Here is a 26,988-nt window from a genome sequence, read left to right on the forward strand (position 1 = left end):
CGATTGGAAAATAACTGAAAGCCTTATCCACGGCTCTGAGGCTTCAGTTCATGGAGAGTTATGGGATTTCATTTAGAAGACGACCTATACAAGCCTGCTACAAGTATTAAAATATCACGTATGGCAGTCTGAAAAAGACTTTGGTTTCATAGAAAACCATAACTATACCTTGTCTGCTGCTAAGACATAATCGCCCCTTTTAAAGGTGACCCATGTTCAGTGTTTAATATCAGTTGGTGATTGAGGGTGGTGGGCATCAAGACTCCTTTCAACTTTGACCAGTGCAACGAAGAGAAAAGTGCAGAAGAGGGAAGGAGGATAAGCAAGATAGCAAAACAGTGACAAAGGGAGAAATCAGGAAAGAACAAGAACCTACAAGAGTGAGATAGAAGGGACGTGCAGAATGGTGGAGGAAAGTGGTATGAAATGGATTCAAAACTAGGCGACAATCGTAATGGAAAAATCCCAGTTCAAGCATGCAACAGTGTACTGCTAACTTTTGAGACAATGGAAATGCATTAGCATATTAGCAAAGCAACAGCTATGTCTACCTACCATGGCCAATGCACATCCTATGATTATGTTAAATTAATTTATTTGCACAAAAGAAAGAGTAAATAAGTGCTATCAGCTTTATGCTCTTGCCATTCCTTGTTTTGAATGAGTGACAGTGTTGCAGAACAAACTATGTAGTGCTATACAAAGTAACCTTTCACATGTTGTTCACTGTCTCTCGTTGAGAAACAGATTGATCAGTTCCCAAGGGTTGAGTGTCTCCATTTCCTACTTACAGCTGAAACTTCACATACCCCCGTTTTCTCCACTCCTCTTATTCCGCCAAAAAGCTTTCAAGCTGAAATTAGCCCCCATATCGTCTTTCCACTTTAGCTTTGTTATACCTTTTTTCTCTTTAAACGCAGAAGACTTTGGTGACATTGGAATACATCGTACTCGTCAGGCCAGATCCTCTGAAGATATTCAACAGAGGCATCATATACTAGTTAAATCCTATTATTAAAAGCGACCATACACCATAGTTCAAAAAAACAATTTTTGAAAAAAGGCCACAATCCTATTCTGTGATTTCTCCATCCTATGTAGTCGGAGAACCAACTAAGTGCAGTGGAGGTCATCTCCAGGGGCCGTCAGATGTTTCAGCATAGAGCAGTGGTTTACACTGATGTCGAAAGACATAGTAACCTCACTGGATCCTCCATGGACTTTGTCAACAGTTTCTAGTAGTTGATCTCAGATATCTGACAGCACACACTGAGAAAGAGTGTTAATGAATGGACACAAGGACAGTTTTTGATGCTTGATGTTCCTGATCTAAGGAAAGTAGTGGTCAGCTTACAAATTGCACCCGATTATACCACTCAGCTTAGCAGAAGAGTCATTTTCAATTTCCCGGCATACGATTACAAATAGTTACATTGGGAGATTTACGAAGCAAAGATAGAAAACATAACGATCTTATTATTTACCATCACAAAATGTTGCGGATGCCGAGATAGCTCAAAATTTTCCTCAGAGACAGCATTTCATATAAGTACATCAATGCACGATTCCAAATCAATAGACTAGCTCATCATTTTAAATTTTGCTAATAAAGTTTCACATTTATTTAGAGAGAAAATGTGAAAATGACAACTATTCGAGGGAATCAGATTGTTGAGCAGTGAACAATTAACAATCCATCTTGTTTATAACACACATGGATCGATGCAAAATCTTAACACCTTGGGATGAAGGTGATTTATTTTATCGTATAAACAGCACAATATATTTTCCGATGGATTCAGATATCACAATTTCAGATTTATCTTAAACTCAATTAATAATAAATAATTCTAGTTACAATAAGGTGGCTTAGTAATATGGTGGTTCCGGTCCTTGAATTTCTCCTTTAATTTTTCAATCTTCATTTAAACAGTCAATACTGATCAATGTTCAGTGAGGCAATCTCCTGACATTATTCCATTTCACTCTCATTAAAGCTCTGCAGGGGCTTGTAACAGTGCTGGCGATACCGTCTTTGAATGAGGCAGAACCTGAAATATAGACAAAGGCAGACATTTATTTCCTAAGTAGCCCTACCTAGAGTCTTCTCTGGTGAAGTTATGGTCACTTGAAAGAGATCTAGACCTGGTGTGGTTCATACCGATTTGTAAAATGACATTGCCATCTGCCTGTGTGTGTTCAATCTGTAGATTGTTTACAGTGACATATGATGAAAAGGAGTGAAAGGCACTGAATTATAATGTACATGGGTACAGAGAATTGCTACTCGCATGTTTCTGCATTAACCACCTTTTGGCAGCTGTCTGAACCATGAAATTTAACTAGTCCGGCTACCAATATTTTTCTTTTCAGCCATCTTTTTATTGACTTTTGTAAAGGAACTTTAAAACATCTCAATAAAGCACTCCTTATGCACTTCATCCCTGTCTTCCAAATCAGGGGAGGTCTGTCACTTCACCCATTGTTCTCTTCCCTTCCCTTTCTTTTAGGACACCCATCTCCAGCGGGAGACATCCTTTACAACGCAACTTTTACTACGCAGTGCCATTACGACGCAACTTTTACAACACAAACCATTAAAACGCATTGCGCTGGGGGGCGCTCTAGGATAGGAATAGGTTTAATTTACTATCCAACACCTTCCCTACTATCCACGGGGACTGGAGTTGGAATAGTAAATTAAACTATTCACTATCCAGCGCCCCAAAGCACTATGCGTTGTAAAGGCATGCGTTGTGAAAACCGCGTTGTAAAGGCATGCGTTGTGAAAGCATGCGTTGTGATGTCATACATCCATCTCCAGCAGCAGCCTCGTCTTCTCTAGAATCGACCTCACTTCACCTTATTGAATGGTGTTAGCGTTGGTCTTGTATCTTCCACTCATTCACTCGAATTCTGCTCGAGTGGCCTCCTTTTGAGAACACGGTACTTCTGATAGTTTTAAGGAAGGTTAGGAGCCTTACTTTTGATAACTTTTAGAAGTTAGTGCTTTGTGCTTTTTACAGGTCGCTTCTTGTTAACATGCTAAGGCAATACTTTTTATTTAAAGATTGTTTTTAAAAGGGCATTTGTCTGTCATTGGTGGGCAAAGACTGTGCTTCCCACAATGCATCTGGGGTCAAAGGGCATTCAATGTGATTTTCACTACTCCTGTGATTTTGGTAATAGGCAGTAGCAGCTGGCGTCAGGGCACTGTGGTGGGGCAGCGCGGTGCTGGGCAGTGGGAGAAGGCCACTCAGAGGGGCAAAGCGAGGGGGCTGAGATAATAAAAAACGCTTTGGGTACCAGCTGAAGCTCCCAAATTCCCCTGTGGCCAATCCCGATGCTGCTCTCACCATGAGAACGGCGTACGGATTGGGCGGACACACTGGTTTTGCGCACAATCGGGAGCTGGCAGCCTGTGCCTGCTGATCTCTCCACCCAGCAACACATCTGGGTTGGAGAAATGTCAGTGCGCATAACAGTTTGGCCAGCCTGAGACGGCTGGCCAGACCGTCATGCACACTGACTGATGCTGGGCCAACCACTCCTCCTCCCCCTGCTGCAGTGCTGTGGCCCCACCTCCAAGACTCAATATGTCAAAATAAAATGATCTGCATTTAGATCATTTTGTTTTCCTTTTGCCTTTGCAGGCAGTGGGGCGACGCTCACTAACCATAGTGGAGGAAGCGCCGCTGGTAATATGATGCTTAGGCTGAATCCCTTCTCACTCCTTAGAACAACGTGTAGAATACCAATGTCAGGGGTAGGGAGAAGATGGAATAAAACAGCTTCTATATGTGGGACGGGTCAGGGGCGCGTTTTTTCCACTTGTTTTTTTTTTTTATCATGGCATATTCTTAATGCTCACTGCTTCTTAAGGTTTGCCCTGCCTCAGTACGCTGAGAAGTGTCGGCAGCTATTATTTCAAAATCTTTGTAATGAAAGGTGTAAGTCAGCTGACACTGTTTCAAAGCATTACGTCTTAATCATTTCACCCTTCAGGGTTTGGCAGGCAGGGTTCTCCGCCACAAAGGTGGCAGAATGCCCTGCTGCCAAACTGATGGTCCAAGAGTCGAGCCAAGCTGACATGTCCCTATCAGTCAGAAACATTACACCAGCAGCCCAACATACCTCTTAGGGTCATCAGTGTAAGTACCTCAGACTGTCCGCCCTATTTAGGACAGAGGTTCTGATGAACCTTTTCTGTTCGGAAACACCAGGAATATCCTGGTGATCCCAAACAGGTCCTTTGTCTTTGTTCTTTCTCTCCAGTCTTCTCAGACTCTCTCTTCTCCACGGCCGCCTTCTTCCTTTCCAACTTCGTCGTATTGCTATTATTTTCATCTGTCGATCTCGCCTTCACCATATTTTCTCCTTTTCTTCACTCATATTTAGTATTTTCTTTTCTGTTTTCCTTCTTCTCCCTCCACTAAAACAGTATGGTCTAGCAGAAATAACATCGCTCTTTGACCCCCTATGATATCACACCTGACCCAACTTAACTCCTAGCTCAAGCTTGCTGCTGTGAGACAGAAAAGGGCAAGGAATGAAAGATACACAAACTGCTTTACTCTATGTTTACTTTCTGTTTCTGGCACTGCATTATTGACCAGAGATCAGAGGTAGCAAGCGGAATGCCAAGGGTAACAGAGGGAAAGCCAAGGGTAGCTGCTGCTACCCCGGCCTTCGCTTAGTTGAATACTGCCTCCTTTACTTTGCTCCCTTGTCTCTATACACCTCCTTTCTTCTTTCCTAATTCCCATACCATATTTATTTTTCCTCTCTTCCCCTTTAACCTCCAAGTACTCCTTCTCTTAGCCAAAATTCCATTGGCCACTGTTTCTTGCTCTTTCTTCTGTTCTTCGCTCTGACTCTCTCCTTTCTCCCATCTATTGTTATTGATATTCATTCACCACTTTTCCTCCTTTTTAATTTTCCAACACCCTGTTAATTTGTCTATTGCTCTCTCCTCTTTGTTTCTTTCTTATATTTTTTCTCATCCTTTCTTGTCATTGTTCCTCCCTCTTAGACTCTGATGCACCTTTATCTGTCACAATGTCTTTACTCTTTTCTTTCATTTTCGCTTCTTAATCTGTTTTGTGTCACTTTCCTTACTAGTCATCAACCACTTCTCATTCATTCTCTTTTTCATTTTCTTACTGTCCTCTTTTCCCTACTTTCCTCCACTCTCCTGCTCTTTCTTGGCCTATTTTTTCTTCTTAATATCAGCCTCTATTCTTTTCTCCTCCCTCCCTCTTCTTCCCTATTGCATCTTTCTAACCACTTGTTCTTCGCTTTCCCCCTTCTCTGCCTCTCAGTCCATCTTATCTCACTTTCCTCGCTTTCCCTCTATTGTCACATTTGAATCCTCTATCCACCCCTTTTCTTCCGTAATGTCCCTTTTTGCCACCCATTGCAATGGTGACGTAGTCAAACAGATGTAGCCTTTGGATTTCAGGGCCCAGAATTACTAAGGGTTTGTGTCACCTTTGCATCATGCAAGGCAATACAGGCCCTTAAGTCAAATTTACTAAGCAATGCAAAGTCACCTTGTGGGGTTGTGCATGGTTTAGTAAATCTGGAGTGACACAAAGCAGTGCAAGTCGCTACCATGAGTTACTCTGTGTTGGGAAGGCATTCCATGTGTAGAGTGTGGGTGTTCCTTTGCATTCACCCATGGTTTTTAGCTCATTCCCAGATTTACTAAGACTAGTAAACCCAGGAATGCCATCCCAAGAGAAGCGTAAAAAGGACACATTTCTTTATATCCCCTTGTTATTTGCTGTTTCGTACATGTGCTGCATTCTGCAGCACACATGGAATGAGGAAAATGCTCCTTCCTGCAAAAAAACAATGCTGCCTGTAATTCAGGCACCCTTGCACCATGGCTCAAGGGTGCCTGAGTGGGCGCTAGGCTGCACTCAGTTTGCCAGCACATGGAGAGAGCAAGAATGTGTTGTATCTTAGTAGATATGATGCATTCCTTTTTTCTCACTGCCACACAGTGTAGAAAGTTGCATTGCTGCGTTGTGTGACTTCTAAGTAAATCTGGCCCCTAGTTTCTGCCTAGCTGACTCAATGCACACCTTTTGACATCAACAAGGTGAATGTAACACTTCAATGGAGGTGTATGATATGAATCTCTGCCTACGCAACACAAGGAACAATTATATATTAGGGTTCCAATCACAGTTGGTAATTTTGTCATTGAAAGGAACTTCTCTTATTCAGCCCAGATCTATCTTTGGGAATTGGTGGGTGAGTTACCTGTCATTACAATTCAACATTTATGTAGGCTCTTGCAACAGGCCAGGGGGCTTCAGCGTCCTGTAGGAGGTTAAAACATCCACTGATTATCCTTGGTAAGTACCAAGGAGTTAGTTACAGACAGGTAGGTCCAACATTTGTAACATTTAGTAGTTCTCTAATTCATTTTTTGGTTCCATTACAAATATATTAATCTTCCATGCAAGATGCATTCTACGCCAGCAAGTGTTTCGCAACAGTCTTAATATATTTTGTTGCTTCTTCAGGGCAAGGCTAGCTTTTGGCTTCTAATATTTATATGTGATTCCTTTTTGTAGACTGCTCTACAGAACTCTGTTCGGACTCTCTTGCCCACTGGGTTTGATAGTCCCGCTTTTCTTGTTCAGACAAAGCCTGTGGTCATGTCAGAACTCAGTTTATACAGTTCAGCCATTATTGAAGTGTTCACAATGCGGAGGTTGCTTTTTAAACTCTGGCCTGAAAACAGTGCTAGAATTCATTGGTTGGACTCTTTCACACACTGCCTGTGCTAGTGCCGCTTCCCAGTTAAAGGCAAACCTAATGAATTGTGCAGTTGCTAGTCATGTTAGTGGTTATTGCCCCCAAACAGATACACCCCAAAGCATGGCCATGGGTAGGTGTGAGAGGGGCATTAAGATGGTCCTATGCTCGCAGCAACATTCACGTCACCTGAAGATACCGTTTGCGTTCATCCACATCTCAGGGGTGAAGGTGACGAGGAACCATGCCTACTTCTGATGCATAGACACAAGTAACGAGCATTAACAATAATCAACCTCTGGATGACGCAAAGGATGATGCCTGTAAAAATGTGCATCCTTCAGCTTGGCTCCGCTGGGATTCCAAGCACTAAGCCTCAGTTTGTGTCAAGAATGTCGCATTGAGTTCTTGTATGTGTCCCGCGCAGGAACGAGGTGTTGGAGGATAGGATCCACCTAAGGCGAGACTCCATGCTGTGCTGGTACCATCGAAGTGTTTCTTTTGGTTGCCCAAGAGCTGCGGCTTGCCAGCAATACCTTGAGATCTGTTATGGGATATGAAAGAGCCCTATTCATAGGACTGTTTATGGCGACAGCTCCTTTGCCTACCTCCACCAGTGGACATGACTATGTGGAGAGAGCTAGACAAGGAGGGGGGGGCGCATACTCGGAGGTCCAATGAGAAAGGGAATGTTGCTCAACCTGTTGCCACTTTTTTTTAAATCCTATTTTCTATCTCCAGCATATCTCCGTTCAGTCGCTCCCTCATTCATACATATACACAATATGGATAGCTGGTCAGGTCGCTTGTGGGGGGGATCCTGGGGCATATTATCAAGAATGGCGATAAAATTATCGCTGCTTTAGCGGCAGGAAACTGCTGCTAAAGCGAAGATAATGGGCTTGATAATATGTCCTTGTGAATTCCCATCACAGCCCAGGTTCTGGTGTTAACCTGGGCTTCCTCGCTCTGATTTTGTCTCGCAGACTCTCATTTTCCTTCTTCTTCCTCCTCCTTTTATTTTTGCTTTTTTGCCCTTCAGTTTTTTGTCATCCATCTTCCCCCTCGTTCTTCTCAGACTCTTACCCATTCTCTTTTCTCATTTCTTGCCGCTCCCTCTCTTCTTCTGCCCTCTCTTGTACTCTATCATCTTCTTCTGGCTTTTTTCATCTGCCCATTCTCTTCATCCCTCACTTATCCTTTTCCGTCTCTTACTTGCCGTCTTTTTTCTTTCACTCTAAGTTCCTCTCCTTTTTCCACTGCCCACTTCTCCTCTGCTTTTTCTACTGCCCACTTTTCCTCTGCTTTTTCTACCTTATATAGTTGCCTCTGCTCCAATTCAATTTAATGTAAGATCTTGCTGTTCACCTACGCCTTACTGGCATGTTTTGGGTTTGCAAGTTTTGCCAAAGCTGTATAGGCGTACACAGCAGAATGGCTGTCCATTTAAGTTCTAGGGTCACAGTTGGAAAGATTCCCCTGGCCCGCAGGGCTTCACTGGCAGATTCATACCTTGGCCTTTGGAGGCATTTCTTGGCTTTGCGAAGTTCCAACATCTGCTGAATGATATTCCCAAATTAATGTATTTGATTGTGTGTTCGGGAGTCTCTCTGTTTTATTGCAGGCTGGTAATGATTGGATGATAATGTTTTGATTGTTTCTGAAAGACCACGCTTTTCGTTTTTGCTTTCTTTAATTTTAGTCACCATATGTCGTGGTGTTATGGCTCTATTTTAGGCTGATGTGAAGTTAACGAAGCATAACCATAAAGAGATTACAAGTGGATTTTTAATGTCCAACCTTACACAACCCCAAGTCGCAGTACCTGACTAAACAGTCGTTCTGTGCCGACATTCCTGCACAGAGCGTACCACGGTTAAAGGGAACAAGGTTAAAGGGAACGAGGAATAGGAAGGGGCAGACCAAAAGGGCAAAACTACACAGATAAATATGAAGCAGTTATGTGATTATTCATTGTATGAATACAAAAGTAAAAAATACCAGAAAAGCATATGTTGCACATATCAAGCCATTACAACACTTCTCCTTCCCCTGAAGGACTACTTGAAAACATATTCTCGGTGCCACCCAGGTAGGTAGTGTAGATGGAATGTATGGCTCCTCATAAACTTGTCCTGACTGGTAGGAGAAGATTCACTAGTATTAGAAATCCTCTCTATGGAAGAACTACCACACTTGGAAATGCTGTTCATGCTCCACACACTTCCGTCTTCAAGCATCACCACATTAGTACTGACCTTAGTTACCCTCACTGGTTTGGAAAACTTGGTGACTCCACCTTTAATGGTATTTGGTGTTCTGACCACAACCCAGTCACTCACTTTCCATTTGCCACCAACCACACCATGTATACTGTCATATTCTTTTTACACACGTTTTGTTGATTCCTGACACATTCCTCCACAGACTCTTGGTGAACCCATCTAGTTTCTCCTCCTCCCATCCAACTGGGGAACAATTTAGCACCAGGAAGTTAAGTTTAAGCATAAAAAAGAGAGACCCCTGTAACACAATTAGCGACAGTGTGATAAGACCATAACAACTTCTTTACAGCGCTATCGACAGGAACCCCTGCTACCTGTGCCAATTGAATACACTCCTTTAACATTTGGTTTACCCTTTCCACTAGTCCATTAGCCTTTGGACAATGCACGGCAGTTTTGAGGTGTACAATAGACAATTTCAATAAATGATCTTTCATTCTTTGTGAGGTAAACTGGCCACCGTAATCATTCACAATGGAACTGGGTATTCCTTCTAACATAAAAGTATCAGATAGGAAGTCAATCATGTCCTGTGTAGTGATGTGATTAACCGCTTTCACCACAATCCAATGCAAATAATAGTCCACCAATAAAATGATAAACTTCCCAGCCCACGCAGAAAAACTTAAGAGGACCCCCTTCATCTAGTCCACGTTTGTCCCATGGCTTGGTAGGAACCGTTACTGGGGACAAAGGTGCTTTCCTTATGTGCCTACTTTTGTCACTCATAGAACACATGACGCATTCCTTGACCTTCTCTTCCACAAGACTATCCAGACCAGGGAACCAGTAAGTTGCTCTCACTTTGGATTTGGTAATGCTGCATCCCAAGTGTCCCTCATGTGCCAAATCTACAATTCTCACCCACAGGCCTAGTTCATTTTCCGGCAGAAGTACACACCGTCAGGCTAGAGCAAATAAATAATATGTGCCAAGGGCTGGTGACTCTTCGGAGGTGACTGCCAGGCTCTTCATGTCATGTTCAAATCATGCCATTGCTCTCTTTTTACTAGGTCTGGTAAAACAAATTATGACACTGGAGTAATTTGGATAATTTCACGTTAATCTTTTGAGGCAAAATTAACAAATATTACCCAATTATGGCCATTCAACCAATTATGAGTAATTTGAGACAACAATTCTAATGCATTAGCACAGTAACAACAAACTTAGCGAGTGTGAGTGGCTACTGGCTTCTGCTATTTGTGTTCCATTGCATTCAGTGCTAATATCTTAGCGTAAATGCTTCTCTGGTACATTTTGGAAGCAGGGATGCCTTTTGTGCTAAGAATATAGTGCTAAATGCTGAGTTGGACTATTTGCATGATTTTGCTAAATTACACCACATCAAATTACGTCAGTTACGTCCACCAGTACTTTTACCTCTCTTCAACTTGTTTGTTTTGTCTTCTATGTCTCTCTTTCTCTCCCATCTGTGTTTCTTCTCTCCTCTCTTTGCCCTTGATTACTCTTGCTCCAGTGTCATCCTTTCATCTTTTTTTCACATCTTTTTTCTCACGTTTTCTTCACTTTGACTCCCACTTACTTCAAGTACTCCTTTTTCCTTCACCATTATCTTTATTTTTACCCTACCCTCCACATCCATCTCTTTCCTACTTTTCTCTCTTTCCATTCTGTTTGCTTCTCTCTTTCGTCCCTCACTCCTTCTATCACTCGTACTCTCTTCGCTCCTCTTTTTCTCATCTCTTGCTCTCATCTTCTTTAAGCCATCTTTCTTTATCCTCTACTTTCCTGTCTTTTCACCTTTACATTTCCATACCATGCTATGGTATAATGACTGCAGTCCTGTTTTCTAGTTTGCTGAGATGACCGATGCAGCAGCGCGTAACAATGAAGCATTACGTCAGGCTAAGCAAGAAGCCAACGAGTACCGGCGTCAGCTCCAGAGCCTCAACAGTGAAATGGAATCACTTCGAGGAACGGTAGGTGGCACTCTGGTGGGTGGTGGGTTGCATTCAGTACTATCTTTTCAATTCTTATCAAGTAGAACTCTTTCCGGTCTAGTAGGTTGTGTTATCTTGTACATGATTAGATTTGCTTAGTATTTCATATATCTGCCCCAATGTGAGGTATATGCATTTTAATAACATTATGACAAACACTAGTTGGGTTAGAAGAAAGGAATAAAAGAAAACCTTAACCAAGAGTAGAAAGGATATAATTTAGCACAGGATCAGAGGACCTTTTTCCTCTAAGTGATGAGAAAATATAGGATTTAACTCTATAGGGGAGGGTAGTGATAGGGTTGTGAATCCTCTTCACTAAACCTGGACAACTAGCAATGAGTGTATTCCTACTTCTGTCTGCATTTTCATAAAAACAAATTCAATAATAAAGTCAAACCAACACTTCAACGAGAGACTGACTTTGACTCCCTCCTAGAGATTTGCATCAAGCACTATCAAGATAGGTTATCTCCTTTTTTTCTTACAGGTCAACTCACATCTATCTCATGGTAGATAACTGTTGACACATACTTGCAGATAATATAGCTGAGCATGGTCCCAGTGAAATATTTGGATAATTCAAAACAGAATGATGAATTACAGGGAATTGTTAGGGTTTTTAGGCTTTTAACAGCACAACTGCATTAGACACTAATTTCCAGAAATGAAGTCTCAATCAACCAAAAAATGAAATTAGTTAGTTGGAAATCAAAGAGCCATCTATAGTAATGAATGTCAGAATGAACCAGTATAAAAGGAATCTCTGTCTCTGACCATTCTACATGTTGTCAGACTAGATAGTGAAGACTAGTTGAGAAGTCAAATAGAGGCTGGCAGTGAAGTTAAGGTTGGTCATGGAAGAGTGATAGGGGAGGGCTGGTTAGTGAGATAATGGCAGAGAAGTCTTGGTTTTTTTTAAGAGCAGTGAGAATGACTGATGGTAGGGAAGAGTGGCGAGGGGTGCTGTCAGTACAAGGGTAGTAGTGGAAATGTGGTTGATGGAAAGATGATGGGAGGATTAGTTGAAGAAACATGATTGGGGACTTGGGAAGTGAAAGAGTAGTGACAATGTGTTAGTTGAAGATAGATACAGATGCATTGGGTAGTTGTAGAAACACTGGTATGCAGTGATGGTCAAAAAGTGAATAAAGGGATCGTTTAAGGAAGGCTATTAAGTATTTTTGGTCAATTCGTGTCCGGTGGGAGTCGGTTAAAAGGCTTTATTAAGCAATCAGTAATTAGGGTTCTTGGTCAATGTGGTGGGTATACTGGAAGACAGATTGGTATGATGCTTTGGTTAAAGAAAAAGTAGGAAGTGGTTGGTTAATTGTATGTTGTTAATGATTGTTGATTAATATGGTGTGGTGGACATCAGTAAATGAAACAGTGGTGAAGGGCTTGGCAAAGAGAAGAGTGGTTAGGGATATTGGTCAAGGTGAACAAAGTTGTTTGAGAAAAAGTGAAGGAGTGATTTGCTAATGATCGAACGACACATGACCGTTACTGTAGTTAATGATACTTCTCCTTTGTCAAAGAATGAGTCGATGGAGAGGCAGATGCGGGAGATGGAAGATCGCTTTGCTGCTGAGTCCTCCAATTACCAGGACACAGTGAACCACCTTGAGGATGATATACGAAGCCTTAAAGATCAGATGACACGGCACGTGCAGGAGTATCAAGATCTCTTGAATGTAAAGCTGGCTCTGGACATCGAAATCGCCACTTATCGTAAACTCCTGGAAGGAGAGGAGAGTAGGTGCGTCTGCAAATATCTATAGTTCTTTACATCCACTTTTACCCTGATCTTGCTTTCAACCATGCACATATTCAGCATCTTGTAGTTCAGCCTACTGCAGAGGAAAGGTGGCTGGACATGGCAAGGTTATGGGTGTATAAGATTACAGGGACCTCCTGGTAATGTTTGTGATGTCTATGTGTTCTATTGTGGTTTTCAACCAGCACTCAGTGAGATAGGTATACAATGAAAGGAAGCTATGCATCTTATTGTAGGCATGGCATTGTATCTGTCCTAGAAGCCTTTCTTGAGATATTATATTGTTTATCATTTGTTTAGTACCTTTCATATGGCATTGTAATACTTTTCAAAAGTCTGTGGGAGACCTACATTACAAAACAATTCTGATGTTTCCCTCACAGACCGGAGTCTGATTTAGTTTGTAGAGATGCATGGTTAGTGGTGTGTGTGTGTGTGGTAAATATACATAGCAGATAGTTAAATATTTAAAGCTATGTCTGGGTCATGCCATCCACCTAAGTAAGTTTTGAAATGTACCTTTCTTTTCCCCCTTTCTCCAGGATCACTGTTCCTGTGCAAACTTTCTCCAACATGCAGCTTCGAGGTGAGGACACCACATGTGGGAATGTGGGGAAAGCAATTAGAAATAAGGTCTTATGAGCCTAGGTTTGGTGATGAATTCAGCGATAGGGCAAAAAGCACGGTACCTTTTTTATTGCTTCCGCTTAATTTTCGACGGCATCAAAAACAAGGTGCTAAATGGAATGTTTGAATTAATCTCAGTCACTGGCACTAACTCGGGACAACACCCCAATCCATTGCTTCTTTCCCATCATGCCACCTCAGTTTGGATTCAGCCATATGCAAATTTGTTTTGACCGTGCTCCAGTGGGAACAGTCCAGCCCAAATGCCAGGCTGGGTCCTCCCTGAAGCGGAACACAAGCATCCCAGGACTAGATTTGCCTTTATTAGGGCTCATCAGACCGGTATCGCTTGTCCCCTAAGACAGACATGGATCCTGTGTCCACCTGGATGATGACCCCTAATGAGGGTAAAACCGGTCATAAGTTGCTTGTGTTCCAGTTCAGGAAGGACCTGGCCCGGCACTTCGGGCTGTACTGTTCCCTTTGGAGCATGGTCAAGACTGATTTGCATATGGCTGGGTACAAACGGAGGTGGCGTGGTGGGTGAAAATTAATGGCTTGGGATGTGGTCCTGTGTAATTACCAGTGTTGAGAATGAGTCAAGCATTCTATCCATCACTTTTTGTATACGTCAGTTGTCGCCGTAAGTGGGACGGGTATGGCCAGAAATGGATCCTGTTCACACTGTGTAACTGGTACCAAACTATACCAGGCTGATGTGCTCTAATCAGGCGAAAGTGGTCCTAGGTTGCTTGTGTTCAGATTCAGGGAAGACCTTACCTGGCAGTTTGAGGTGGACTGTTCTCATTGGGGAAGGGTCTGAAGAAGACTGATTTTCATATGGCTGGCTCCAAACTAAAGTACCATGAGGTACAAAATAATGATGGACTGGGATGCATCCCCAATAATTACCAGTGGCTAAGATGAATTCAAGCATTCCGTCCATCATTTTTTGTATACGTCTTCATTTTCGAGGGCTAGCAAAAGGAACTTTTTTCACCATACTGAACTGTAGATCATAGAGTGTATTCCTTTTGCAACGGCTGGTTGGCACCATGAGATTGAGTAAAGGAGCATTATCTTTAGAAGAGGATTGGGAAAATGCTGACTCATTTAACAAATGATTAAGTACCAACAATTAAAAGGAAAGGTATACCTCCATATCTCTAAACAGGTGAGTAACACAATGTTCTTTCGAATGACCATACCAGGTGATTGCATGCAGCACAACTGTGATTGATCATCTTGATTAGCAACCAGATGTTAAAGAAAAAGACGAGCAATGGTTAGCGGTCTCATTGGGTTTCAGTCAAATGTTGAACCATTCTGCATAGAAGCCGTGTAATAAAGCTGGTAAGACCATGGGTGGGTGCAGGTTCATGATCAGGGTAAGAAAGTCGCTCCAGCAGAAGGGCTCTTACTCTCAAATGATTGAGTAATTTGGCGGGTACTGTAAGGATCTGCATCAAGCTGTTTTGTTTCAATGTCAATCGGTAATAGTGCCAATGTTCGTGAACAGAGACTGTAGAGATATCAAAACAGAAGGATTATCTAAAAGGTATCTAATTCTTTTGATGACCATGTGGTCAACCAGTGTGGATAGGTTTCAGGGAAAATGTAAGAAGTGTTTGAGGTTTATAGTAAAGATAAAGCCAGACTGGAAAAAGGATGTTACTTTATTGACATGCAAATGCTTGACAGTGCCTTGCTTGGGAAACTGTCTCAAGTTTTGGTTCAGATGGACAATGAATTATTAAAAGATGGGGAAACGTTTTGGCGTGGCCTGCACTAACTGTCCTGTGAGAAGAGATGTGATTATGAGCAGCCTGCCAAAAAGAAGGTGGGAAGAAGAAAGAGACATGTCCATTCCAGGTTACGATGAGTACAGTAATAGTACTTTTCATGAGCAGGGGTGTTTAAAACAGGTTGTTATTAAATGAGATTTGAAGGGAGGCCTAGTACAAAACATGAGCATTTCATACCAAAAACAAAGTCAGTGAATGCATGGATCCAGCTTTCTGAAAAGATGACTAGAATAAATAAACTAAATGGACAAAGCAGGCACGAGTGATTAAACTGAGCATGACAGCAAAAGCAATAGTAATTTTGCAGGCTGTGTTGGGTTTGTAATGATATTTAGGGCAAAGAAATGGACTTGAAAGGTCATTCTCTGAAATCAATATTTCAGTTATTTACAGTTAGGCGAGTGTAGTTTGTAGTGGTAACATAGGGCAGATAACTGGACATATGAGTACATGGTGTGTGAATGTCTGGTGGCTCACGGTAGACTGGTGCATATATCTAGAGCTGGGACAAAATGAAGATCTTATGCAAAGTATCTAAGTACTCGACTGGATCCATAAAAATCTCCTCATTAGGTACCTAATGAGGAGATTTTGATTCCCAAGTTGCGGATGTTTGACTTTGAAAATACTTATGGATTTATTTGACGAGATACGACTGATGAATTAGCAGCCCGACACCAAAGGAGGGCACCCCACGTGCTGGATCCAGTCGAGTACTTAGATACTTTTGTGGCGATAAGTGTGAAGGACAGCACGTGTCTGGGCCATTCAGAAGCTCAATCGATTAATGTATTAACCCTGTCCTGAGGCCCCTCGCTTTGACTTATATTATTACGCGTCGCAGCTGCAACCGGCAGCCAGATGGTTTGCGGACGCGGATGTCTGTGAGACGCGACTATTGGCCGGTAGAGCAACGGTGCAGGAGTTACAGGTGGCTTTGATGCAGGGAAGGGGGGCAAACAATATGTTGCCCTACATTGTAAAAGTGAGTATGGTGGTCTGCACACCGCGTTCATCCTTTTAATCATTGCTAGTCTTTAAACATTTTAATCAGTTCGCGTGCAGAACTAGGTAGTGCCATGCCCCGAAATGCACAATTTTAAAGTACAAACCTATGGGGAGCGCCGGGTGGACGCTCCACTCCCAGACGCACTGCGCGTTTTTGGATATCAAATCCAGCCAATATTTATCCTTTTTTTTTTTTTTTTTATCATTCTCCATTTTTGTCATTCTTTTTACGATAATTTTACCATATTTTCATTTTCATCATTAGTTTTTCCACGGTTCGATCAAATTGTATTTAAGAAACTTCACGTATTTACATGTGCCGATCCAGGCCTCCTTGTAAATAGGGTCCAATACAACCAATGGCTTTAAGGCAGCATCATTTTATTTCAACCCAATGCATTTCGGGCTTAAACAAGCCCTTCGTCAGGGGTAACTGAAAGTCAACAGTAACATACATTAGATCAATATGTTTTCTGTTCTAACTGAAAATATTTACATTTCAATTTGACATTGCACATGTGACATTTTACATAAAGACTAATAGTAAACTTAGTTTAAAAATGGTTTAAAAATGACCCAATTTTTTATCTAGTGTTCGTCATTTCATTAAAATGCAAAGTATCTTTTCGCGCTTAAGAGTTCAACTTTACGTTTTGGAATTTATACATTATATCCTTTTATATAAACAAACACTCATCAATTCTCTCTGCGTGTTAAGTCCTGAAGCTCTAATCTGGATGCGTTGTGTTTAAGAAGAAAACTTGCCGCCTCACTTCGAGTATTGTTAACCCTCTCACTATAAACAAATCATACATATTTGTTCCACTTTAGTCATTAGCGCCTGTAAACAAACATTCGCTCTACAAGTTGTCAGCATACCACGTATAGCCCATCTTAGTCCAAAAATCTGTGCGTACCTGCTTATATGAACATCTTATGCTCCTTGCAGAGCAACAAACATCGAGTTATCTCGCCCGTTGTGCGTTCTCAAGTGCTCAACTTGATTTAAACAAACCATGCTCCACCCGCATTGCGCGTGAAGCAACTCCCAGTACTCTTAGCGTCCCTTTCATGACTACAATACCCATATTGCATCTATTGTCCGTCTTTAGGAATATTCAAAATATACACCAAATGTCACAATTTTCCTCGTTATGTGTATCCATTCGTTCCAGTTGCCTCCGTCATATACTGCCGTTATGTGCCCGTTGTTTGAGATACGTGGAATCACTCGTTCAAAAATATTCTTTTAGTCTTACCGAATCTTCGGGTGCAATACCAGCGTAGGGCATTATAAATTTGAAAAGTGAGTATGGTGGTCTGCACACCGCGTTCATCCTTTTAATCATTGCTAGTCTTTAAACATTTTAATCAGTTCGCGTGCAGAACTAGGTAGTGCCATGCCCCGAAATGCACAATTTTAAAGTACAAACCTATGGGGAGCGCCGGGTGGACGCTCCACTCCCAGACGCACTGCGCGTTTTTGGATATCAAATCCAGCCAATATTTATCCTTTTTTTTTTTTTTTTTTTTTTTTTATCATTCTCCATTTTTGTCATTCTTTTTACGATAATTTTACCATATTTTCATTTTCATCATTAGTTTTTCCACGGTTCGATCAAATTGTATTTAAGAAACTTCACGTATTTACATGTGCCGATCCAGGCCTCCTTGTAAATAGGGTCCAATACAACCAATGGCTTTAAGGCAGCATCATTTTATTTCAACCCAATGCATTTCGGGCTTAAACAAGCCCTTCGTCAGGGGTAACTGAAAGTCAACAGTAACATACATTAGATCAATATGTTTTCTGTTCTAACTGAAAATATTTACATTTCAATTTGACATTGCACATGTGACATTTTACATAAAGACTAATAGTAAACTTAGTTTAAAAATGGTTTAAAAATGACCCAATTTTTTATCTAGTGTTCGTCATTTCATTAAAATGCAAAGTATCTTTTCGCGCTTAAGAGTTCAACTTTACGTTTTGGAATTTATACATTATATCCTTTTATATAAACAAACACTCATCAATTCTCTCTGCGTGTTAAGTCCTGAAGCTCTAATCTGGATGCGTTGTGTTTAAGAAGAAAACTTGCCGCCTCACTTCGAGTATTGTTAACCCTCTCACTATAAACAAATCATACATATTTGTTCCACTTTAGTCATTAGCGCCTGTAAACAAACATTCGCTCTACAAGTTGTCAGCATACCACGTATAGCCCATCTTAGTCCAAAAATCTGTGCGTACCTGCTTATATGAACATCTTATGCTCCTTGCAGAGCAACAAACATCGAGTTATCTCGCCCGTTGTGCGTTCTCAAGTGCTCAACTTGATTTAAACAAACCATGCTCCACCCGCATTGTGCGTGAAGCACTCGTTCAAAAATATTCTTTTAGTCTTACCGAATCTTCGGGTGCAATACCAGCGTAGGGCATTATAAATTTGAAAAGTGAGTATGGTGGTCTGCACGCAATATTTTTGAACGAGTGATTCCACGTATCTCAAACAACGGGCACATAACGGCAGTATATGACGGAGGCAACTGGAACGAATGGATACACATAACGAGGAAAATTGTGACATTTGGTGTATATTTTGAATATTCCTAAAGACGGACAATAGATGCAATATGGGTATTGTAGTCATGAAAGGGACGCTAAGAGTACTGGGAGTTGCTTCACGCGCAATGCGGGTGGAGCATGGTTTGTTTAAATCAAGTTGAGCACTTGAGAACGCACAACGGGCGAGATAACTCGATGTTTGTTGCTCTGCAAGGAGCATAAGATGTTCATATAAGCAGGTACGCACAGATTTTTGGACTAAGATGGGCTATACGTGGTATGCTGACAACTTGTAGAGCGAATGTTTGTTTACAGGCGCTAATGACTAAAGTGGAACAAATATGTATGATTTGTTTATAGTGAGAGGGTTAACAATACTCGAAGTGAGGCGGCAAGTTTTCTTCTTAAACACAACGCATCCAGATTAGAGCTTCAGGACTTAACACGCAGAGAGAATTGATGAGTGTTTGTTTATATAAAAGGATATAATGTATAAATTCCAAAACGTAAAGTTGAACTCTTAAGCGCGAAAAGATACTTTGCATTTTAATGAAATGACGAACACTAGATAAAAAATTGGGTCATTTTTAAACCATTTTTAAACTAAGTTTACTATTAGTCTTTATGTAAAATGTCACATGTGCAATGTCAAATTGAAATGTAAATATTTTCAGTTAGAACAGAAAACATATTGATCTAATGTATGTTACTGTTGACTTTCAGTTACCCCTGACGAAGGGCTTGTTTAAGCCCGAAATGCATTGGGTTGAAATAAAATGATGCTGCCTTAAAGCCATTGGTTGTATTGGACCCTATTTACAAGGAGGCCTGGATCGGCACATGTAAATACGTGAAGTTTCTTAAATACAATTTGATCGAACCGTGGAAAAACTAATGATGAAAATGAAAATATGGTAAAATTATCGTAAAAAGAATGACAAAAATGGAGAATGATAAAAAAAAAAAAAAAAAAAAAAAAAAAAAGGATAAATATTGGCTGGATTTGATATCCAAAAACGCGCAGTGCGTCTGGGAGTGGAGCGTCCACCCGGCGCTCCCCATAGGTTTGTACTTTAAAATTGTGCATTTCGGGGCATGGCACTACCTAGTTCTGCACGCGAACTGATTAAAATGTTTAAAGACTAGCAATGATTAAAAGGATGAACGCGGTGTGCAGACCACCATACTCACTTTTCAAATTTATAATGCCCTACGCTGGTATTGCACCCGAAGATTCGGTAAGACTAAAAGAATATTTTTGAACGAGTGATTCCACGTATCTCAAACAACGGGCACATAACGGCAGTATATGACGGAGGCAACTGGAACGAATGGATACACATAACGAGGAAAATTGTGACATTTGGTGTATATTTTGAATATTCCTAAAGACGGACAATAGATGCAATATGGGTATTGTAGTCATGAAAGGGACGCTAAGAGTACTGGGAGTTGCTTCACGCGCAATGCGGGTGGAGCATGGTTTGTTTAAATCAAGTTGAGCACTTGAGAACGCACAACGGGCGAGATAACTCGATGTTTGTTGCTCTGCAAGGAGCATAAGATGTTCATATAAGCAGGTACGCACAGATTTTTGGACTAAGATGGGCTATACGTGGTATGCTGACAACTTGTAGAGCGAATGTTTGTTTACAGGCGCTAATGACTAAAGTGGAACAAATATGTATGATTTGTTTATAGTGAGAGGGTTAACAATACTCGAAGTGAGGCGGCAAGTTTTCTTCTTAAACACAACGCATCCAGATTAGAGCTTCAGGACTTAACACGCAGAGAGAATTGATGAGTGTTTGTTTATATAAAAGGATATAATGTATAAATTCCAAAACGTAAAGTTGAACTCTTAAGCGCGAAAAGATACTTTGCATTTTAATGAAATGACGAACACTAGATAAAAAATTGGGTCATTTTTAAACCATTTTTAAACTAAGTTTACTATTAGTCTTTATGTAAAATGTCACATGTGCAATGTCAAATTGAAATGTAAATATTTTCAGTTAGAACAGAAAACATATTGATCTAATGTATGTTACTGTTGACTTTCAGTTACCCCTGACGAAGGGCTTGTTTAAGCCCGAAATGCATTGGGTTGAAATAAAATGATGCTGCCTTAAAGCCATTGGTTGTATTGGACCCTATTTACAAGGAGGCCTGGATCGGCACATGTAAATACGTGAAGTTTCTTAAATACAATTTGATCGAACCGTGGAAAAACTAATGATGAAAATGAAAATATGGTAAAATTATCGTAAAAAGAATGACAAAAATGGAGAATGATAAAAAAAAAAAAAAAAAAAAAAAGGATAAATATTGGCTGGATTTGATATCCAAAAACGCGCAGTGCGTCTGGGAGTGGAGCGTCCACCCGGCGCTCCCCATAGGTTTGCCCTACATTGTAAGGCACACGGCGGGCGTTTGGCAACAATTTATAGAAAGAGTCTTGCGATCAGCGCCCTTTCATAGGGAACTCCCGGTCTGGATACTGGCCCCCATGGTAGCAATAAACAACATATGTCCTTCCGTGAATGGCAAGAGTGGGGCTGTGAGTTCCTGGCCGATCTGTACCCTACCGAGACCTTCCTGACATATGAGCAGGCGGAAGAGACCTTTGGCCTTAGTAGAAGACAGTATCTACACTATCAGGGACTGCGCGACGTAAAACGCTCGGTCAGGGCTCAGTGTCCGGAGGCACCTCCAATGACTCACACCTTACATATTCTTCTGTCCTGCGGCAGGGGACGCAGACTAATCTCCCTGCTATACGCAGCTATGAAAGGAGACTCCGCCCCACCGGTGCCAACGGCCTGGGCGGTCTGGGAAGCGGATTTGGGCTCGCCGCTGGACCAGGGGCAGCGCAAGCGCATAGGGGCTCTGACGCGCAAGGTATTATGCAATGCGCGCTTTAAACTAATACACTTTAACTTCCTGCACCGTACCTATCTCACTCCGATTCTGTTGAGCCGTTTCTCGGAGGACAGAGGGGACAGTTGCCCCAGATGTAGCGCGAAGGGGGCGGGCTTCCTGCACTTAGCCTGGGACTGCCCGTTAATTAGGGGCTTTTGGACAAGCGTTGTAGATCACATAACTGCCACTACAGGCCTCCAGATGACACTAACACCCTTACATTGCTTACTGGCGTTGGTCCATAGGCCGAGGAAATGGAAACTTTCTTATAAATTACTGCAACTGCTGTTAGTGCTGGCCAGGCGCAGGGTAGCTATAACTTGGATGGGACAGAGGGCCCCAGAGATACCCACATGATGGGGAGGCGGGGGGTGTCTCCTAAGGTTTATTTGGCACAGTGCATGGTGCGAGGTCTGGTTATTTCCTCACGATGATTCCTATTCATTTGATTGTTATGCCACGATTCCTCATGGATCTAAGTATATCCAGGTGAAGCCTATGTCCAAAAAGTGCCATAATGAGAATGTCGATTTGTATACATGTGTTGTTATGATGCCATCTGGGCGGGGATTTCATTTTGTAACTGTTACATTACAAACCTTAAAAATAAAGTTAAAAAAAAAAAAACGTGTCCTGAGGAGGCCTAAGAAGATGATAGGCTGAAACGTGGTCACGTCGACACTAATAAGGAGGAGTCAATTGATTTGTAGTGATGCTTTAAATTGTAGGGTGTCACACAAGAAAGATTGTATTAGTTGACTAACCTTTAAGTACCTCGTAGTGGTCTGTCCAGAATTTTATGGAAGACACTAGCGAGAATAATTTGTTAGGGTTATTTTGTTATATCTGTATTTTGTTTTTGATTATGCACAGGATGGTGTGATATATGTTATCTTTTGTGTTTATCTCATTGATTAGGTGCTATTGTCCATGTAGGATATAACTGTGGTCTGATATATTCATCTAGAAAAATAATTGCGGAGAGGGTAATTAAATGTACTCTACTCAGTAACGGTTTTTGTATTTATTCCTTTATACCATTTGTCTTGTTTATAATTATGTCTCATGCCCAGGTATAAAAGGGTCATTTGGGTATACCCCTGTCGATTTTGACCTGGCCTAGTGTTCCAGGGACTTCAGTCATTTCTTTACTCAGAATAGTATTCTACCTAGCTCCATGAGGCAGGTTCCCTGCACTGCGTCACCTTTGTGTTGTCGAAAGGCTTGGTTCTTATTCTTGTACGTTTCTTCTCAGTGATTTGATGAGTTATTCAGAAACCAAACAGGTGGCAGAGTGTTACCAGCAGGGGATAGTCTGCGTAAGTGACTGTAAGTGGGGTCTTTAGCATGACATCTTTGCTAGCTGAAGAGAACAGCAAGACTTTTCCTAAAATAATTTGGCAATCTGTTGTCGCCTGTGGAGCATGTTTAGCGATTAAGAGTATTGTAGCTGTTACTGCCAGACTTTGACCTCTCTGTGTGTAACTTAAATTAAAAAGAAGGCCTTCAATGTGTTCCTTGATCTTGGGAAATTTATAATCACTTATTTGTGATAGTCACATTGTGTTACCCTTGTTGTCTGAGTAAACCAGGATCCCATGATTTGTGTGTTTCTTTCCTTTCAGAGACCAGTTTGGACAGCAAGTTACCAGTAGAAACTCAGAGGAAGAGAACCATTGTTGTCAGGACCGTGGAGACTAGAGATGGAGAGGTACTTGTTGACTACGCCCTCTCCACAGGAATCAGAAATCCATGATGTTCAGTATTTCTAGTGGAGTGTGAATAGTTGGGGAGTTTAGAACATGAGCGGTACATGAGGTAACCCCTATTTTTCTCCACGAGACGCAGAACTTCAGACACCAAATCCAGTGGGTCTAACTTTGATATAGAAAGGCCCGCCTCTAGATGTGAATTTCCAATTTCTGTTTCTGACCCTTTAACCCTTGGCCCATCTCCCTGGATGGTTCCCTAAAGGTCCTTCCTAGAGAGTTATGGCTCAACTCATCTACCTCTTGCCTAAGTCTAGCTGGGATTCCCTTGTTCCATACACAAAGTTAACAACCCAACACACACTATTGATTACCTAGCGAACAGTGTCCATGGTTGTGGGTGGGACCGAGATATCCCAAAAAAGACAAAATCAAGGAATAATAAATGAGAATCAGGAGCCACTCATTTATCATTCACTGCTCCAGTGCATGCTGTTGATATAGGATAATCATGGATAGAGTCCTGGGCAGTAGAGAGCTCCACACAGCTCAGGAATGAGGTTGCCATCTTGTGTGTTTTTTGGAATAATTCTGTTACTGCGAACCATTTCTCCATCAAAAGAAGTGAATCACTTGGCTGGAAAACTGGGAGATGGAAGCCTGCCCACATTTATTAGAATTGACAAGGGCCTCATCACCAAAAGGTAACTGGTTTACCTTCTAAATTATCCAGTTTCAACCACAGTGAGAAAAGTACTACGTGTTAACTGACAAGGAAAATTAGCGCTGTCCTGCTTGCTGCACAGTGGAACTCCAGACTGCCTTCCTAGTAGTAGCAAGAGTTATCTTCACTACATTTGAGAACCTCTGCCTCTAGCCCTTTTATCTTCATCTCGTATTGATTGTTCCCTGACTTCTGTCCTAAGTATGGAGTTTCTCCAAGAAGTCTTGTCGCTGAGGTTCTGAGAAGAGCTTGTTTGATAGAAGTGCCTGCCCTGCTTGGGAGGAGCTTGTCAGAAGGAGCCTGAAGGCCCAGGGACTCCAGGCAGGCCCAAAGTAGCAGCTCAGAGAAACTCCTAAATAGGCCAGAGTTTAGTAGAAATAATCCTGCATTTGTACAGAGTATCCAGAAGACTGACTTCTCAAGCATTGGGACCCTCGATAGTGACCCAGTGTTGAAGCCAAGTCTTTTTTAACAAATTAAGTTTAAGTATAAAAAGCGACAGACCAACTCCGCACAACGCATGCACTTCCGAAATGTCTGTACATGATAATAATAAGTTTGACTAGACATCGTATAGGAGTAAACCAGAGCCAACAAATCATTTGCTTTTTGGATGTCGACTCATATACCTGCTAGGGTACCATAAGAGGCAATGCTTGTTGCTTGATTTCCTAACTTTTTAAAATAAATACTGGCATTTGCGGGTACCAAATTGAAAACATGTTTTCTCTTCCAATATGTGAGATCTATTAGAGGAAGGGAAGTGTATTCCTGGCCTTGCTGTGGTCCACAGAGGTATCCCGCAAGGATGCACATTATGGACATTGAATTACATGGGACTGTGGGCTCCAGGAGAACACCCTGCAGCCCATGTTTACTAAGAGAAGCCTTGCTTCTCATCGTAGAGACTCACCTGGTCACTTTCCATGCTCTAAGACCATGTCACAATAGCCGGGAAAGAACACTCCCAGACACCGCTCCCCTCACAAGTGCTCCCCTTCAGTATAGCTAATCACATGCACGTACATATAGGTAACCTCTTGGCCATCTAACATTAGCCCTGCCTCTAAGCCCATCCCATCACTTCAGCTAATCAGAAGTGTGTATGTCTATGGTCTATGTGCCGCGCGGACACAGGCGTAGACAGTGATATTCATGCACTCTTCAATGTAAGTGTTGCGCTCCACTAAAATAATGAAAAGCCTTGTTGCCTGTGGTGTGAAGTCACAATGCAGCAAAAACTAATAAGTCACATTGGTTACTTGTTGAAAGTTATGGTCATCTCACTGCCTTTGTTTCTCTGGCCTTCTGCAGATCATCAAGGAGTCGACACAGGAGCAGAAAGACGTGGAGTAGGACTCAAGCCGTAGAAAGGTGGAAGCAGAATCTAGTAGCTGTAGAACTATAGCAGTCTTAGGTCCAGGGGACACTCCTCGAGGGAGGTTACGCTCTGAAATGCAGGTCCATTTTCTCCAGCGGATGACGCGACACAACAAGCAAACATCAAGACCATGATATGCGCGTGACTTGCAGAAGCCGACAGTTGATGCCTCGACCATGGCGGTGACTGCTGAAGAGCCGAAGGAATGAGGGCTGTTTCTTAACTAACCAATGGCTTCTATGAGACTAACTCTGAAAGGCTAGATTTAGTGTGAGTGACTGGCTGGTAGCGCTGCACCTGGTGAATTTGCAGTGGCCAAGGTCACGTCTCCTCTCTCACCCCATAACTAATCCTAGGTTTCGGCATGGAAAGAGAAATACAATAGAATGAGCTGGTTGTGTTTTGACACAGAAAATTTTGAATGGTTTAATCTGTAACAATTGTGAATAAACTCGTTGCTCTTTCATCTTTTGTCTTTTATTTCATAATTTTGCTTGTTTAAGTCCTTAATTGATGGCGCTACATCACCAAACATGGTGATATAGACATCGCTCAGCCTTATTTCCTCACCATGGTCACAGAATGCCATAATTTCATTAACACCTCAATACATACCATCTGGCTAGGATTGATTCTCTGTACAGGTCACACAGGAGGGAGGTTGCATATGCTACCCCTATTGTGAATGTCTCTTCAGGGATGGCAAAGAAGGTACGGGTGCAAACTTCAAATAGGACTACAAAATACCTTCCTCAGTGCTTCCAAATCACACATTTTTCACCAATACTCTCCTCATTTCCATATACAGCCCTTGCCAGGAATCTTTGTGGAACTTTGTACACTTCCCTCTGCGCAGCCACACAAGCCACCAAGGTTGTCTCATCCGGGAGTCATGAAATTGATGATCCTTTCCATATAACCTTCCTGCAAAAATGTAAACTTTCACAAGGGAGCTAGAGCCCAAGTGAAAGAGGTCGTCTGGAAGGGCGGAGCATTACATGCTCCTCCGTGCCTTTAGGGTGGGTCTGCACCAGGGAAATCCGTGTGTGTGAACACCGAGCCACTGATAATTGTGCAGAGTGGAATACCACCCGGAAATTCCCCTCTGCACAACCTGTAATAAGGGCCTAAACAAGTCTTCTTTTTCTCTCTCTTCTTCAAAAATAATTTCAAATAAACAAACAAGAACCTGCAGGTATCTTGCTCAGGTCTGTCCAGGAACCTAATGTATAACATGATGGGTGCCTAAAGCAAGGAGAGTTAATAAACACGAGAATGTTAGGAACAACAATTTTCTTTATTTGGCTCCAATGCAGCTAGCTCTGACCTGCGCCCAGTTTACATTTGGTATGGTGGTCGGTGTTGCATGTCAGAGTATCAAGGTTTAAATATGGTGCCATGAGGGTAAATACATATAGGGAAGTCTAGATTTGATATTCTTAACAT

The 26,988-nt window shown here is 41.8% G+C and overlaps 1 protein-coding gene across 1 annotated transcript in view; it reads left to right on the forward strand.

Annotated features, from left to right (window-relative positions):
• The window catches only part of GFAP (glial fibrillary acidic protein), a 49,973-nt gene extending 23,965 nt beyond the window's left edge, over positions 1-26,008 (forward strand). The window contains exons 5-9 of the mRNA XM_078645137.1: positions 10,874-10,999; positions 12,559-12,779; positions 13,340-13,383; positions 23,354-23,439; positions 25,476-26,008. Coding sequence (XP_078501263.1) covers positions 10,874-10,999; positions 12,559-12,779; positions 13,340-13,383; positions 23,354-23,439; positions 25,476-25,517 — 519 coding nt within the window. The 3' untranslated portion in view covers positions 25,518-26,008. The remainder of the gene's footprint in view (positions 1-10,873; positions 11,000-12,558; positions 12,780-13,339; positions 13,384-23,353; positions 23,440-25,475) is intronic.
• Positions 26,009-26,988: the final 980 nt, after the last annotated feature.

The sequence above is a fragment of the Lissotriton helveticus genome, chromosome 5_1, assembly GCF_964261635.1.
Source record: "Lissotriton helveticus chromosome 5_1, aLisHel1.1, whole genome shotgun sequence".
NCBI lineage: Eukaryota > Metazoa > Chordata > Amphibia > Caudata > Salamandridae > Lissotriton > Lissotriton helveticus.